Raw genomic sequence first — 14,547 nt, 5'->3', positions numbered from 1 at the left:
GTGGGGGGTGCGGGAAGAGATTGGACAAAAATCTTACACCTATGGATGAGGACAGTGGCAGGGGGTAAGGGCAGGTGGTGGGATGGGAACCAGGTGGAGGGGAGATATGGGGGGAAAAAGAGGAACATCTGTAATAATCTGAACAATAAATGTTTATTAAAAAAAAAAAGAAGTAGAGGCTGGAAGCTGGAAGGAGGCCTGAGCACCACAGCCTCGTGTGTCCTTTCTCGACACCCTGGTCAGAAAGACAACTGAGGAGTCCTGGGTGGAGGGAATGCGTGCACCCAGCATCTCACAGCCTGGGTTGTCTTACTAACCACGTATTAAATGGGGAAAGTAATTTGCAAGTTTTTCCAGACACTCTGCCATTTTTTTTCTTTCCCCTACTGAGATTTGCAAATATTTTGTGGTAGTCTTTGGCACGTCCAAACTGCTGATCTAGGTTATAAGCAGACAGAAACTGGGCTGACTGGGCACAACCATGAGTAGGGATGATTATACTAAATCCCTGAATCCTTAAAAAAAAAATCCTGGAATGCTTTACCCTATCAGAGGCAGCTAGGCATGGGACACATCACCCTGAACCGATGAGATGACAAGGAAACCATGCTATATTAGCTTTTAAAAGTTCTTAGAAGACTTCATTTGATGTGACACAAGTTATCTGGCTTTCCCTGTCCCTGGTTTTATGGGCAGGAGCCACTGGGTCCTAAAGGGCTGCCGTGCTTTCCTTCCTCTTCACACTGAGTAAACCTATATAATTCTAGAAAATGAATGTGTTTTAAGACTTTGAGTATGTTCTTTTCAAAATTAACCTAAGGGGGAAAAATGAGTCGTAGCTGTGTGTACATGGTACACTATAATATTGATACCCACTTGTCTGGGCATCCATTTGCCCAGCTAAAGTATTTTCAGGGAGTAAATAGTATGGGATGGTATTTCCCATTACTGGAAAAAATAGACTCAGTTAAGCTCATTTCACTGGGCTCTGCATAAAAGGATATTGGGGGCCTTGGCCGGTTTGGTTCAGTGGATAGAACATTGGTTTGTGGACTGAAGGGTCCTGGGTTCGATTCCAATCAAGGGCATGTACCTTGGTTGCAGACTCCATCCCGGGGCCCTGGTCGGGGCATGTGCGGAAAGCAACCAATTGATGTGTCTCTCTCACATCGATGTTTCTCTCTGTGTGTCTTTCCCTCTTATTTCCACTCTCTCTAAAAAATAAATGGAAAAATATCCTCAGGTGAGGATTAACAGCAACAAAAAGGATATTGGAGAACATGATGTGTAGGGATTGAAGTAGAAGCAAGCTTTTAATTATTAAAAACCATTCAGAAATGTTTATTGATAGTACATTTTTTTAAACATTTGAAACAATATCTAATTGGTCAAATAAGAATATGATCATAGGTCCCTTAAATAAACTATTTTAAGTAAATATGGAAAATTTCAATATCAATTTTTTTATTGTGGTAAAATACACACAATATAAAATTCACCATTTCAACCATTTCAAAGTATACAACTCAGGATCATTTAGTCATTCCCAATGCTGTACAATCACTGCCACCACCTAGTCACAGAACACTCTCCTCACCCCGGAAGGAAACCTCATACACATAAAGCAGTCTTTAGCAATTTTGAAGCAGATTTTTTTTCAATCAACTGTTGGGGTATTTGCATGAATAGTTTTTGTTTTAATTCTGTTAAGAGGTTGTCTTCAGAATTCATCAGGCATGTTAGGCCCAATCATCTGGGATTGACTTGGCAACTGTAATGATCTTTGAATGTGGAAACGATGTGAAATCAAAAGTCTTTCCATTGTAAAAAGAGAACTTTGCCCATGGACAGGCTAAAGAGGCCGTTTAAAGGGCAACATAGTCACATATGGGTAAGAGGTTCAGTTTTCCAATGACTTAGTATTCCATTTTCCATCTTCCTTTTTTTTTTTTGGAAGTACATTTCTCATGTTTGTATTTGATTCTCCAGTATTTATTTGCACTACAGTAAAATGACAATTTCTTTCCTGTTCAGTATTAAATATGGACATTAACATGCTTTATGTGCTTGAAAGATTATTCTTTCTTCTGCAACGTTTTACACTTTGAACAAAGTGAAGTTGTCAAATAAACAGCAACAACAAAAAATTGAACATGGGAGGACATTTCTTCTGACTTTGAACTCTAAACCTCTAGTCCAGCGGTTCTCAACCTGTGTGTCGCGACCCCTTTGGAGGTCAAATGACCCTTTCACAGGGGTTGCTTAAGACCATCGGAAAACACATATATAATTACATATTGTTTTTGTGATTAATCACTATGCTTTAATTATGTTCAATTTGTAACAATGAAAATACATCCTGCATATCAGATATTTACATTATGATTCATAACAGTAGCAAAATTACAATTATGAAGTAGCAACGAAAATAATTTTATGGTTGGGGGTCACCACAACATGAGGAACTGTATTAAAGGGCATTAGGAAGGTTGAGAACCACTGCTCTAGTCCAAGTACCCTTAAGTACCCTTAGTCATGGCCTCCCTGGGGATTCCTTTAAGTAGGGAATTGTTGCCTCCCTGCTCTGACCTTTCCCTCTTTCTTATCACCACTTTCTTGAACAATGTTCCATTCTTTCAGCTAACAACTGTTGATTGAGCCACCTCAGTCTGAGCTGGCTCAGATCATTGATTCCTGCCTGGGTGTTAGTGACAGATAACACTAATGCCTGAGCCTGTTACACATCATGCTATCTAATTCTGATCCAAGAATCAGAGACACTGCCTTATCCAACTCGATGCCATGCTTATGACACAATTTGGGGCATCAGGAAAGCCCAGGCTAGGAGGATTTTAGGGGGACATTCACTGAGCTCTCTTTCTAGTCAACATAGTTACTGTTGCAACACCCCCATTATGGTATATATTATCATTCCCATTTTCCAGCTGGTAAAGCTGAGGCTAAAAAAGATCTTTTCAAAGGCCATGAGCTAGTAGGTACAGAGCAAGTACCCAAACCTAGGTCTGCCTGATTCCAAAGCTCATATTCTTTCCAGAACAGCAAATACACCTCTCTGAGCACTTCTTAAACTACACCACATTGACCCTGTACACTCAGTCCACACGTAAGACTAACTCTGCTCCTTATAACTCATTTTCAGATTACATTCGTGTTCATTATTGTGGGAGCATTCTTTATTTTATTCATTTATTTATTCAGATAGAGCAATGCTTTACTCACATGGAGAAGAGATAGAGCAAAATCAAAATCAGTGGTGTGCAAGGTCCCTTGTGGCTAACCCCAGCTCCCTGCAGCCATTTGGCCTGCAGGTAATCCTCTCTCCTGAAAGGCAGTGGTGTGCCTGAGGGCCATTGCCATACTTGCCTAAGCAGAACAAAGGAACAGGAGCACTCCTTGAGCATGAAACAGGGAAAGATATTCTCAAACAAGGTGATAAGCTTGGCACAGCCTGCAAGAACTCCTTATCTCTTGGTAAGGAAGCATTCCAGGCCTAAGGGCCATTCTTATGTGGTTGAGTGGGGCTTTGAAATACTGCACGTATGAGACTGCCTCTCCCAGCAATTCTTTATTGGAATTACTTGATTAAATGTCTTTCTTCCCAGTGGACTTTGCATTCCTCAAAGGCAGTGACCAGATCAGTGCTCACTGTACAGTACATGCTCAATAAATGTCTCTTCACTGAAGAAAGGAAAGAATGAGGGATGAATGAATGAAGCCGTGAATTGCTGATCAGACAGCTGTCAGAGGAGAGAGGGGTTGGGAGGCTAGATGAAAGAAGGTGAAGGGATTAAGAAAAAAAACCACCCCATATATATATATGGCACATATACATAGGCAACAATGTGGTGTTAGCCAGAGGGAAAGAAGGTTGAGGGGCTAAGTGGAGATGGGCAAAGGGGAAAGGGGAGAATGGGAACAGAAAGAGACTTGGCTTGAGGCAGTGGGCACACAATGCTGTGTGTAGATGATGTTTCCTTGAGTTGTACACTTTGCAACCTATATGGTTTTATGAGCCAATGTCACCCTAAGAAATTCATTTAAAAAACTTTTAAAAGGCCCTAACCAGTTTGGCTCAGTGGATAGAGCGTGGGCCTGCGGACTCAAGGGTCCCAGGTTCGATTCCGGTCAAGGGCATGTACCTTAGTTGCGGGCACATTCCCAGTAGGGGGCGTGCAGGAGGCAGCTGATCGATGTTTCTCTCTCATCGATGTTTCTAACTCTCTATCCCTCTCTTCCTCTCTGTAAAAAATCAATAAAATATGTTTTAAAAAAAACTTTTAAAAGGAGAGAAAGAAGGGGTAAAAAAAGAAGGCAACTGCAGAGGTGCTAGTCTCAACACAATAAGACACCTGGAAGAGACCTAAATTTAGCACCTGGCCAGTGGGAGAATTATTTAAAACTGTACATCAAACACATCTGAGTAAGCGTGGGATTCAAGTTTGGACCTGGAAACATGTAAAAGCCTGAAATACTGACAGCATGATTGGGTAGGGCTTCACTGGGGATTCTGACTAGTAAATTAGTTGCCTTTTAATTAAAAAAAAATGTCTAGTAAGATTTTAGAATACAGACTAAGTTAGAATGTTTAATTGGCCAGTAAATGACACAGGGGGAAAAAAGCAGGGTGTGGCCTACTCATCTTCCTGGCTGGCAAACATTGAGGTGTAGTTCTAGAACAGGCTCTGCTGGTGCTAGCTTGAACAGGTAACTTCACCTCTCTGGGCCTTGGCTTTCTTACCTGAGAAATAAAGGGGCAGAAGAGATGGCCTCTCAGTCCTGGGCAGGTAAACCTCTATGATCTGGGTAGGGGCTTCCCCATTGATGTCCATGTCCCTACGCATTGCGGGGGGAGCAGGCTTAGCCTCATGGCTCGTGGAACCTGTGGCCAGCACGGGCTACATAATTTCTGGGGCCAGTGTATTATGAAAATGCAGGGCGCCTTGTTGAGTATTATTCAGAGTTTCAAGACTGTGACGGCACAGCATTAACCCCAGACTGGGGCTCTTGGGACACGGGCCCTGTGTGAGTGCCCGGCCACACTACCAGGGAGCTCACAGGCCCCTGCTGCGTGTGGGAAGGGATGCTGTCTGGATGGAGTAGGTCTGGGGCCCCAGCTAGCCTGGGGGAGGCGGGGATGCCCCCGGGGTTATGAGTTCCTTTCTCAGGAAAGTGGCTAATGGAGAAGCATGACTCACCAAGCAGGTACATGTCCCTGAAGCTGGCTTCCTTGCCTTAGTTTTGAAATTAGCACTGAAACAGCCACGCTGGGCTGAAGGAAAATGGCTTGTTTGGGGGCCTAGACCAGAAAGGGTTATAAAAAACATTGGAGTTAAAAATAAGCCTGTAGGTGTAGCTGCCCACAGATCCTTTCGGAAGGGAGGTGGGGTGGGACAGGCAGGAGAAGGTGGGCCAGACCAGGAGAGCAGGGGCCTGTGGGAGGAGCTCTTTGGGAACAGACAGCCCTCAGCTGTCAGTGGCAAGGCTATTTCTACCGTTGCCAAGAGTACTGAAGCCCCTTTAGGTTGGAGGCAGAATCTGGGACCAACCAGGAGCCTGGAGCATCTGACATTACATCAGACAGCAGCCCCACGCCAGCCTGCATCCCTCACCTTCCTGACAGCACAAGAGAATCAGGAAAACTGTTTTTCTGACATCTGGATAAGATCAATACCAACTTAAGAAGTCATGGGGAATGGCATAGGGGGAGATAGAGGATTGCTTTATAATAGAACTGGAATAAGCGTGTGTGTGTTTTAAGCTGCACCCTCAAAACCCATCCATCATTTTCACAAAATATAGATCATTGGTCCCAGGGGGACCCAAATGGTGAATGCTGCAGCTGCAACTATCTCAGCTGATGAAAAAGTTATTCCAAATTCATTCCTCGCAGACACAGCTGCAGAATCTTCATATGTGATGGAGAAGGCATTAAAGCAGCGGTTCTCAACCTGTGGGTTGCGACCCCTTTGGGGGTCGAACGACCCTTTCACAGGGGTCGCCTAAGACCATCGGAAAACACCTATATAATTACATATTGTTTTTGTGATTAATCACTATGCTTTAATTATGTTCAATTTGTAACAATGAAATTGGGGGTCACCACAACATGAGGAACTGTATTAAAGGGTCACGGCATTAGGAAGGTTGAGAACCACTGTATTAAAGGATAGACAAACAAATACCTATCATCTCCCCTCCATGCCTTGATTTGTCTTTATCAGGCAGTGTGCCACCCATGGACCTCAGGGCAATACAAGCTGCTCCAGGACAAGAACAGGATGTCCACCTCTGTCCAGAATTTGGCCATTGGGTCAGATCTGTGAGCCCTTGGGCTTTTTAATAGCTTTGTTGTCACTTTCTATCCCAGCTCTGAGGGTTTCCACTCAAGGAAAACAAGTCTATTTACAGAGGTAGAAGCAGAGCCTATTCCAGGAGAATCTTATGTCTAGAAATTTTTTCCTGCTCCCATTTCTCTACCCAGGAGAGAACAACATGTACCTCAATGGTGCATGTAGTTCGTGGAATCCAGTTTTGTTAGAAACAAAATATATATTTTTTTCAAAAACAAAAAACAAATCATTAAAATATAGGCCCAAGTACTTCTAGCCCTTCCCCTTGGCAACCCTTCACTCAAGCCATCCCTGACCAAGGAAAATCAGTCCAGTGAGCAGAGGCTGCATCAATTGCAAAGTTACATATATTATGTTCTAAACTTTAAGTACATACTGTCGCTATAAAAATATGCAAATGGATATGTGCTTCTTGGTCTGAATCAGAGATTTTCAACAGTAGCACTATTGACATTTTGGGCCAGATAATCCTTTGCTCTGTACAATGAAGGATGTTTAGAAGCACCCCTGGCATCTACTACTAGGCGCCTATAGCACCTCCCTCCCCAACTGTGGCAATCAAATGTCCCTAGAGGGCAAAATTGACCCTGGTAGAGAACCACTCATCTCAATGATGCAGCTATGTCTAGGGTTTATTAAAAAGCCAAAGAAAACCATCCGTTGTTTCAATTTCCCTATAACAAGCTGTCATTTACTTTCTCTTTTTTTTTCTAAACTGTATTCTTTAATAAGCCTAGATTCTTTGATGTCATTGCATAAGGGCAATAGTTAGATCCTCTTTGAAAATGAACTAAACTAGTAAATTCTACAGAAGAGGTTAGTCATCTGTTGGGGGTGGGGGGGAAGAAGCAAGAGCTTGTCTGTAAATGTGTGTCTGAAGCATTTGGTACCAGCCTTGTCTCCTCCAATCCAGTGATGTGGGAGGCAGGGATGGAATGTAATTGCGGTTCAGTTCTTGGAAACCTAATTAATTGCATCCTAGCCCATTTGGAGATCGGTTGCATAGAGGAAGGACTTGTTCAGACATGGCACATAGGTGATCATTGGATTCAGGAGAGGGCGTGCCTTGGATATGTGGACTCTGGTGTAGATTTTCCTGGCACAGCCACGGGTGAGAAAGAGTGCCATGAGTTTTCTTAGCTGATGATTCTGAGATCCACACACACATAGCAAATATCGAATAATGTGGCTCCTTGTGTAGCTTTTCCATAAGGAACAAAGAGGCTTTGTCTGAGTAGTCCATCCATCGGTGTGACACAAGATGGCCCAGCTAAGAGGATTCTCAGATGACACAATGCAGTTTGAGGAGAATGGAAGCCTATCGGATCTCTATCATCAGAAGTGGTGCCTCCTTTTTGCCTTCCCACATCAGCACTGGCCTCTAACCTAAGCTTATAAAGAAGGAGAGGAGTGATGCCCCCAGACACATGTGTACTAAAGACTTGCTCTATCCACCATGAGCCTCTGGACAAATATTCTCAGTGTATTTCAGTCCATGTTATTTTATTTGGTCTTCACAACAAGCCTGTGAGGAGGGCATCTCTAGTTTTATTTGACAGTTGAGGAAACTGAGGCTTAGAGAAGTTGAGTGACTTCCTCAGGACCCATGGTCAGTAACTGGCAATTGGAGTTCAGCCTTTTTGGGCTCCAATTGCATTGTCCTTTTAAATACATCAGAGTTACCTTCTAGATAATCTTATCTGGATGCTCTCTAGAATCCTCTGGCCCCAGTGTTCAGAGGTGGGCAATTTCAACAGATTAAGAAAAGAGTTTGAAAACAGCTTGTCTCAACTACATGGATAATTCAGGAAATATTCCTGAGAGTCATGGGATAAAATAACAGTGTTAGGAAATGTAACATATGTTAAGCATGGTCTCCATGCTTAAAGGATCACACAGAGTTGAGAGGGACTTTGGGAATTATCTGACCCAAACTCCTTGTTTTGTAGATGTGGGACACAGGGGAGATGAAATTCTATTCAAGATGCTGTGGTAGAAAAGGAAGATAAGGGCATATTTGGAGGCATCATAAAGGAAAGACTATAGGGTGCGGTAGGTGAGTGGAGGTGCAGAGAGAAGGATGACTTTGAGTTGATGATGAAACTATTGACAGAAACAAGGAGGACCAGAGAGGGCGCTAGTGCCAGAATGGTGAAAAGAAGGTGAATTTGTTTCTTCAGAAATTGGTATGTCAAGTAACTAGAAACTCTAATTGAGAATTCCAAGACCTGAGAAGAGAAGTCATATCCCAGAATTTGTTAAATCAGATCTCCAAGTGAGAGTCCTAGCATTAAACCCAGACACCCATGACAGGGCTCTGTCATGCTCAACAGTTGCATTAGCCTCTTAGATTAAGGCGGAGGAGGGGTGTTTCTCACATCTACAGCCCATGCAAAGCTTAATGCCACAAATGTCAGAATCAACAGGTAAAATAACCAAAATAGCCAGAAAGAAGAACTGAAACTAACATGACATTTATCAATGATCAATGTAAAGTCCCATGTGAAAATCAATTGCATCCTATGGAATTAACAAGAATAATAATGTTGATATTAATTAAATATTATTTTAAAACTACCATTTTAAAATCCAATATTACAATGTGCCAGATTCACTATGTGTCACTGCTTCACAAAATAATTTATTTAATCCTTTCAGCAGCCATATGAGATCGATACTGTTATTATCTCTGTCTTATCAGCTGCAGAAAAGACACTGGGACCAGGGAGATTAAATAAACATACCTAAAGTTAATATGTGTCAGTTTGACTGAAAACTACTGTACTCTTTAACCAATAAGATAAGGACTGTGGAGACTTGGCTTAACCAGACTCATGTCAAAGACCCTTTGCATTTGTAAAAATAAGTGAACATGTGTTTTCAGGTGCTTCAAAGAAAAATACAAAAGCACAGATGATGAGTCTCTGGGAGGATATTAAAAGTACAAAAATATAAAATTTCCTTTTCAAACTAGTTTCACTAACTTGAAAAGAACATAGTCAACGTAATCAGGATTGTAAATTTCGAATGTTTACCCAGAAGTGTAAACTTTTTATGACCATAGGAATGTTTACTGTGGGAGAATTGAGAACCCAGGTCTTAGCTGGGTTTCTGATGATATAATTATCTCGTAAATTCCAGGGAAAATTATGGCTAATAATAAACTAGAAGATCCTGAAGGTTTATGAATTACTACTAACAGAGAAACCTGCTTTCTGTAGTGCCCCAATGGGAGAGAAAAGGGGAGAATCTGTGCTCACACATGTCTGTGGTCCAATATAACTTAGCCACCTCACCTTCCTCAGTTCTTCCATAGCACAGTCTCAGGGTGATACTGATCCCCAACGGTGTTCATCGAGGAACCTTCTCTTTCTCCTTCATTCTGAGGATCCCTTGTTTCCTTCCAATCCTGTCTTCCCTCCTTTCCTTGGCTGATTCTGCTTTTCCTTCCTTCCTGGTCACTCCTTCTGCTCCAGTTTTTTTTCAGCCCTTGGACTATATCCCCTAGATCAGGGTCATCCCTTTTAGCCACTCTTGATAGATACTCACTATCTTTCTATGTTTGTGGCTAAGAATTTAAGCAAAGTCTCGTATAAACTTTGATAATCCTAAGAGTGTATATACACAACTCTCCACTTATATTGTCATCTGGTGCCAAATAATTACACAGTTAGGCAACCTTTTGAATTGATGTTAACCAGTTGGGACAGAGGATTTAAACCACAGGGATCAAGTATTTCATTTACCTATTTCTCACTCTCCCATGTAATTACAGAAAAAGAGGTAAGATGGTGCTTTAAGTCCATTGTGCTTACAATTTCATTTCTTTCAAAAGTTCCACGTTGACAGTGCACATTTTACCAAAACGGGCCAATTCTGTAAAGACAACTGAGTAACCAAGTGGGAAAAAAAAGTTATTTCTGCCTAAGTCGAGGAGTGTAGTGTATGATTATCCACAATATAATTTTGTTTTTCTACCCCATAATCTATGGGTGTATATTACCTATGACCACTCTATGATCAAGCTGGACTTTGTCCCAGAGGGAGGGACCGTCAAGTGATTTAGGTTCTATTGCTTTTCTTTAAATTCCCATTCGTATTTCCTGAAAGAGGTTCTAAGACTTAGTATAGCTCCAGGTTGTGGAATATCTCTAAGAATGACCTATAAAAACCCTCCTGCTCATTGGAGAGAAGCCCTAATGTCCATTCCTTGTTAGTTTCTTTGGCATGTCTTCCCTACCTCTTCTTCCCTTTCCCTCTTCACTGCTGTGCCCAGATCCAGGCCTGCAACACTATATACTTGGGTTACTTAACTGCCCCCATCTACTGAGTCTCCCTGCCTCCAGTTTCCCTCCCCCTCCAGTCCATCCTGCCAGCTTCCTATAAGTTTGCTGGCGTGACACTCTAACAGCGTAACCCATTCTCTAACCTTGTCCTCACTGTCCTTTGTAATCTGGCCCCACCCCATGCATCCAACCTTATCGGGAACTTCTGGTCCTGCAAGCTCTATTCTGTTGTCTGTGCTGGGCAGAAAACTCTCACTATCTCACCATGGACCCTTCTGAAGTCCAGCTCCACGTGTCAGCTTCTGTATTTCCTCCCTCCCAGGACATAATGCTTTCCTTCTATGGTTATCTTACCTACCTCTCAAAGCCTAGCTCTTCTTTCTAAAATTAAATTTATTGGGGTGACATTGGTTGATGAGATTATGTAGGTCTCAAGTGTACAAGTCTTTGCTACATGATCTGTATATCTAACTAAAAAGCTTTTCTGCTCAGCAAAAGAAACCACCAACAAAACAAAAAGGCAATCAACCGAATAGAAGATATTTTCAAAGCCTAGCTCTTGAAGCAAGCACCTTCTCCCTGAAACCTTCTCCAGCTACTCTAATTCCTTTCTTATATTGCTACTTCCATTGTTTTCCTTGCCCCCCTCCCATGAGGGTGTAGAAACTTGAGATCAAGGGCTTGACAGAGTGCCTTCTTGTCCCTGCAGATCAGCCACAGACACCCAACAGCATGCCCTCAAAATGGCTGACTTAGCGATACCGCCTACAGATTTCACATCAAGTTCACCTCCAACTGCATTTACCACGCACCTACCAGGCATACGGCCCATATTCTAACTATGAAGGGCTGTCCTTTTGCCAATGCCAGGCTAATTTCTCTTAAATTTGGTCTCAAAAGTTTTAGTTCCTTGATATTTGTAATAACTTACTTGCTACACAAGTCACACCTGTGAAAAATTGAAGTTCAAATGGTAGTTGGAATATAAAACAGTCATTGAACATTTTAAAAGTTCCAGTCTCCAAAAACCATGGTGCCCTTACAATGAGACAAAAAGAAACTTTCAAACTCAAAATTTGGGAAGTTACCTTTTCCATAGATCAAAGAAGTTTCTTGATTCTTACCCCTGGGTCATTTCTGATTTATTTGTTCTAAGTGGATTTTTATAGATAATTGTTACACTGACATAAAGACATGAGAAAACGAGACCCAATCTCCCCAAAACACTTGTGATATATACCCACAAAGTAAATTAATAAAATGATTACAACAACCCTTAACATTACATAGCAATCTACAATGAAATTGTTGAGGACCAAAGTAGACTTTTCCTTAGCAAAAGCTTGCTGTATTCAGACTCTGAAAGCTGATCTTTTGTAGAATCTAAACTTTTGACATTTCTTTTTATTTTCTCTCCAGAGCTTTACACTTTATTATTGGCAACAGCCAGCTAGAACAAACCCACTTATTCCTACACACTTCTTAAAAAATCCTGCCCACTTCCCTATAGCAGTTGCCACCTACTGCCTTAGAACTAGAAAGTATTCTAGGATTTCAGTTTTTCTAAGATGCAGTAAGAGCATTGGGAAAAAGCAGAAGAAGGAGAAGAAGAAAAAAAAGTATTGATTGGGGAGAATCTTACCTCAACTTTTGACTGGCAGGGACAGTTATTTTATTAAGCTTGTCCATTCTTTTTGGTGATGATAAGAGCCACAAGTAACCGTCCAGTGGTAACGTCAGCAGTCCCTGGCCCTCCTAGGGAGTAGCATGATAAACCTTTGATCTCAAGGGCCCCAGTCACTTGAGTCTGATTTCTGAGAGTTCAGACTGCTGGCAAGCACCCTTGCACCAGGGAGAAGTAAAACTTGCTCGAACACATAGCTAAGTTTCATGTTTCTACATAATCATGTGATCTGGGGAGCCAGCCAGCTTGGCTGACTACTCCACGTTGTGTAAACTTTAATAGTGAAACCTATTGGACATGCAAATTTCTTTCCAGCTGCTTTCTTTTATAACCAGATTTGTAACCAGGTCAGGGCAAGCTCTGCTGGTCACTACTTCCTGTTGTCTCAAACACATTTAGTCCTATTTCCAGCAGGTGTCACGCTGTCCCCAGCAGCTTCCTGGGCTCAAGAAAAAGCAGAATAATTCATTCCATCTGAAGGTTTCTTTGGAAATTTATGCTCATTTGCATAAAGTCATGGGTAAACTTTTCCACTTAAAGATGGAAATTATATGAAAATGGCATTTTTATATTGTTCTGCTTGTTCCTTCCACCTTCCAAATATTTTTTAAAGTATTTAAAATAAACTCCATCATAAGATATATGTCCTCCTTATCAGGTTGGTGGAGTCAGGAGTTATGCCGATAGCCAGATGCTTGCAAACAAAACCAGGATGTACCCAAATGTCAGCTGAGAACAAATCCAACAATCTCCCAACAATGCAATTCTGACAGGCCATTTGGAAGTTCCCTAGAAACAGGGTGCCACTCTCCTCGCTGCCTTTGTCCCCTTCTGCCCTCATCCACTGCTCGCTATCACCTGCTCACCAGACCCAGTGGAGTGCAGACCTGGGAGCAGTAAGGGCATCCCAAGCATAGCGGGTGGGGTGTAGAGCAGGGAGGAGGGAAGCATACCTCTGTGTGTGGGGCTGACCCACCAGAGAGGCCCACTTCCCTCTGGAAGACTCGCCTACTCCTTTGCCCTATTCTGAAAACCTCTGATTTGTTTGTCATGTAGAGAGCAGAAGGCAGTTTAGGGCCAGGGAAGAAGGAAATGAGAGGGACCATTCCTTTCATACCTAGACACACTCTCCTGTAGTGAGCAGGAATGCCCTGCTCACCTTTGTGAGTAGGAACACATTTTCCACCATGATCCAGGTGACCAGTCCTCTCCCCAGTCTAAAGAACACACAGAAAGGACAAAGTAGAGGGCTCCCAGGTAATCCTCCTGTTACAGACCCAAGATAGAGGAGGAAGAGACAAAGGAGAGAAGACAAGAGGAAGAGGAGGAGGAGGAGGAGGGAGGCAGGGGTAGGGGTTCTAGAGCAGTAGCAATGGCAGAGGTGGAAGCAGTAGATGGATTTCTTCCCTCCTGTGCCTCACCCTTGTACAGAGGTTCTGTGTTTCTCCAGGTACATCTTCATTATTCACATTCATGTACTACATCTGAATTTCTAGTTCGACCAGATGTTTAGGAGCTGAGTCCTCAGAGCTATTGAAGGGTAGGGCCCTTCTGCTTGGCCAAGCCACCAAATTGGCCAGTCCAGCAAGAGGGCAGACAATCTTCATAAGAAACATGAGAGCACTTGTCACCTGCAATCATTTATTTTCCCCAAACAAACAGCTCAATATTCTTGCAGTGTGTCCTGAAGGAGCTCCAAACCTCCTCCCACCCTCTTCCCAGAGTTCCTAACTGAAACCAGTAGTCTAGGATGATGAAGACACATGTAATGTCATCAAGGATCAGGAAAACCAAGCTTCACTGAATGAAATGATGATAATCAGCTTGTTCCTTCTAAATAATGGTAAAGTACACCCATCGGCCACTTGGTTTTTCTCTCAACCAAAACTCTGCTCAGCACCTGGGCTGGCAACTTCTTATTTTCCCCAGAGAAAAAGACTGGGGGCAGGAGTTACACTTCTGCTTTTTCTTTTTACAGCCACTTGTCTTTCTTCTTTTTACTGTATTTAGTCTGACAGGATAAGAATGAGAGTCTACTTTTTCAGACTGGACACTTTGCCCCATGCAGTGTGTAGCGTGACAGCCACAATGTTCCAGGCTGCCCCAACCATTCAGCAGGTGTAGCTGGTTTCCCACGGAGGTCAGTGCAAGCATGGAAACCGAGGACACTGAGTCTTAGCCAACACTTATAAAAGGAATGAGATCA

The 14,547-nt window shown here is 42.5% G+C and overlaps 1 protein-coding gene across 3 annotated transcripts in view; it reads right to left on the bottom strand.

Annotated features, from left to right (window-relative positions):
• BLNK (B-cell linker) overlaps positions 1 to 12,556 on the bottom strand; it is a 72,801-nt gene extending 60,245 nt beyond the window's left edge. For 2 of the 3 annotated variants that reach the window (XM_005885426.2, XM_005885427.2), the window contains exon 1: positions 12,300 to 12,555. In XM_005885426.2, coding sequence (XP_005885488.1) covers positions 12,300 to 12,346 — 47 coding nt within the window. In that variant the 5' untranslated portion in view covers positions 12,347 to 12,555. Of the gene's footprint in view, positions 1 to 12,299 lie in introns of all 3 variants that reach the window. The other variant, XM_005885428.2, reaches the window with a different exon arrangement.
• Between the last annotated feature and the right edge of the window lie 1,991 nt (positions 12,557 to 14,547).

Source organism: Myotis brandtii, unplaced genomic scaffold (genome assembly GCF_000412655.1).
Source record: "Myotis brandtii unplaced genomic scaffold, ASM41265v1 scaffold902, whole genome shotgun sequence".
NCBI classification, from domain to species: Eukaryota; Metazoa; Chordata; class Mammalia; order Chiroptera; family Vespertilionidae; genus Myotis; species Myotis brandtii.
This window is presented reverse-complemented; position numbering and strand designations above follow the sequence as displayed.